We start from the raw sequence: 3,161 nt of genomic DNA, 5'->3' as shown, positions 1-3,161 counted from the left end.
GTTGAATCCCTTTGCATAGTTAGTAAAACATCTTTCTGGTATTCTCTGCCTTCAGCCAAGATTCATCTGACATCAGCAATGATATCCCTTGTTCTACATCCTTTTCTGAATCCGACTTGAATTTCTGGCAATTCAATGTATTGCTGCAGCCATTTTTCAATTATTTTCAGTAAAATTTTCCTTGTGTGTGATATTAATGATATTGTTCAATCATTTCCACATTCTGTTGGAGTATTTAAAGTTGGTTATGGCAAGTGCTTCTTGGGTGATGGAATGTTTTCTGATTTCACAGTGCCGAGCACTCTCTAAGAGGCTGGCCTTGGCTGAAAAGTCCAAAGAGGCGTTGACAGAAGAGATGAAACTGGCCAGTCAGAATGTCAGCAGACTTCAGGTGAGTTCCTGAGTGTTACTTAGCAGCTTTAGTCTATTTTTTCATTGGAAGTGCTTGGACAGCAAAGTCAGCATTTCCTTTCCAAAGTAGCGGTACTCCATCTCTGGACGTACTTCTTTCTAACCACTTTATTTCTGACTCATTGTAAAGTAACATCATATTTATATCAGGCAAAAAGTGGTTGTATTATTTGTTTCTCTGATTTGATTTTAATTTTTAGATCATTTTATAGTCACCATTTCTTAATACTTATTTACTCACAGTCTTTCCTTTCCCTCCTCTTCCCCAGAGCTACCTATCATGGTGCACTGTAGGATTATTCTGCATACATTAATCTCTTCCTTTTATGTCCTGTTTCATAAAACTGACCTAAAGCAAAAGGTTGTTGCTGTTAGTTGGATCCTGACTCATGGTGACCCCATGTAGGCAGAATGGAACAGCTCCATAGGATTTTCAAGGCTGGAACCTTTCAGAAGCAGATCACCAGGCCTGTCTTCTGAGGTGCCTCTGGGTGTGTTTGAACCTCTAACCTTTCAGCTCCTAGTGGAGTACTTACCCATTTAAGCCACCCAGGAAATCTTTCTTTCTTTTTTTTTTTTAAACTTTTTATTGTGATTTGGGTGAAATTTTACAAAGCAGATTCATTTCACATTCAACAGTTTATACACATTTTGTTTTGTGATACTGGTTACATTCCCCACAGTATAACAGCTTTCTTCCCACTTCCTCCCTGTGGTTACCATTTCCCTGTGTCTTTCTAGCCTATCCATTCATGACTCCCTACCTTTCTCCTTGTGCAAATGCTGCCCTTCTGATCTCCCATGGTAGGTTGTTCTAAGAAGTCTATCTTCCTGGTGTAGGTGTTCAGCTCTTAGGCCAGTCTCTCATTTGGCTGAGAGTTAACCACAGGAGTGAATTCAGTTCCCGGCCCAAAGGGTGACTAGGGGACATATTCTTGGGGGTTTCACCAGTCTTTATCGGATCAGTAAGCCTGGTCTTTTTTATGATTTTGAGTTTGGTTCCATATTTTTTCTCCCACTCTATCTGGGATCTCTTGTCTTGATCCCTTTCTGAGTAATTGGCATTGGTAGCTGGGCATCATCTAGTTTTTCTGGTCTCAGAGTCATATAGGCTAAGGTCCTCATGGTCCATTAGTCCTCTGGACTAACTGTTTCCATGCATCTTTTATTTTCTTCACTCTTCTTTATGCCAGACAAGAAGAGACCAATAGTTGTATCTTAGATGACTGCTCTCAAGCTTTTAGGACCCCAGTCACTACTCACTTAAGTAAGATGTAGAACAATATTTTTATATACATGTTGGACCAATTGAGCTTTATGGTCCCCAGGAACTCTCTCTCAAGGTGCTTAGTTGTGGCTAAGAAGTTATCCTGACTTTGCCTCCTATTAAGTTTAAACTGCATATGGACATATTTATAGCACGTACAAATATTCCTACAAACAAATGTAGGAATATCATCTGCCAAACATACGTATGGTCATGTATATATGTATATATATGTGTGTGTGTGTGTGTGTGTATACTTACACATATACACACACATACAGACATTCCCATAATAAGAAATATTCTTTCTTACTCACTGCTTTGTTTTTAAAACATTACCTCTAGAAAGCCCTTGTTAAATATAAACATGATACTGGGTGCTATGAATTGAATTATGTCCCCCCAAAATATGTGTTGTAAATAACCTCTATTCCTGTGGTTATGAGTTGCCTTTTTATGTTAATAAGACAAGGAGATTGCCTTGAGTCCATCTCTTTTGATAGATAAACAAGTGAGCAGAGCAGGGATGGGGAAAGACACATGTCAATCCACATGAAACTGCCCAGGAACAGAAGCTCAGAAGAGACAAGGACCTTCCTCCGGTGCCAATAGAAAGAGAAAGCCTTCCCCTAGAGCTAGCACCCTGACTTTGGACTTCCTAGCCTCCTAAACTATGAGAAAATGAATTTCTGTTTGTTAAAGCCACCCACTTGTGGTATTTCTTTTATAGCAGCACTAGAAAACTAAGATAGAATTTGGTACTGGAAGAGTGGGTACTGTTCTACCAGATACCTAAAATGGGGAAGCAGTTTTGAATTGGGTAATGAGTAGAGGCTAGGAGAGCTGTAAGCTGCCTAATAGTCAAAGCCAGTAAAAGATTGAAGTTATCAAGGATTTCATTTTACTTGGATCCACAGTCAACACCTATGGAAGCAGCAGTTAAGCAACGAAACAACATATTGCATGGGAAAATTTGCTGCAAAATACTTCTTTAAGGTGTTTAAGAACAAAGATATCGGTTTAAAGACTCAGGCACACCTGACCCAAGCCTTGGTATTTTCGGTAGCCTCATATGCTTGTGAAAGCTGGACAATGAATGAGGAAAGACCAAAGAAGAATTGATACATTTGAATTTAATTGTGGTGTTGGCAAAGAACATTGAATGTACCACAGACTGCTAGAAGAAGGAACAAATCTATCTTGGAAGAAGTACAGCAGGAATGCTCCTTAGAAGTGAAAGTGGCCAGACTTTGTCCCTCATACTTTGGTCATATTGTCAGAAGAGGCCAGTCCCTAGAGAAGGATATCATGCTGGGTAAAGTAGAGGGTCTGTGAGAAAGGGTAAGACAGTCAATGAGATGGATTGACATAGTGATTGTGACGATGACCTCAAGCATGTCTACAGTTTGTGAGGATGGTGTAGTACTGGCCATTGTTTTATTCTGTTGTGCATGGAGTTGCTATGAATTGAAACCAAATCAAT

At 39.6% G+C, this 3,161-nt stretch overlaps 1 protein-coding gene across 1 annotated transcript in view; it reads left to right on the top strand.

Moving 5' to 3' along the window:
* The window catches only part of PPP1R21 (protein phosphatase 1 regulatory subunit 21), a 142,912-nt gene that overhangs the window by 132,108 nt on the left and 7,643 nt on the right, over positions 1-3,161 (top strand). Inside the window, exon 18 of the mRNA XM_007953997.1 lies at positions 293-391. Coding sequence (XP_007952188.1) covers positions 293-391 — 99 coding nt within the window. The remainder of the gene's footprint in view (positions 1-292; positions 392-3,161) is intronic.

The sequence above is a fragment of the Orycteropus afer genome, unplaced genomic scaffold (assembly GCF_000298275.1).
Source record: "Orycteropus afer afer isolate SDZICR_OR568_19922 unplaced genomic scaffold, OryAfe1.0 scaffold00423, whole genome shotgun sequence".
NCBI lineage: Eukaryota > Metazoa > Chordata > Mammalia > Tubulidentata > Orycteropodidae > Orycteropus > Orycteropus afer.
Note: the sequence above shows the minus strand (reverse complement) of the source record. Positions and strands in the feature narration are given on the sequence as shown.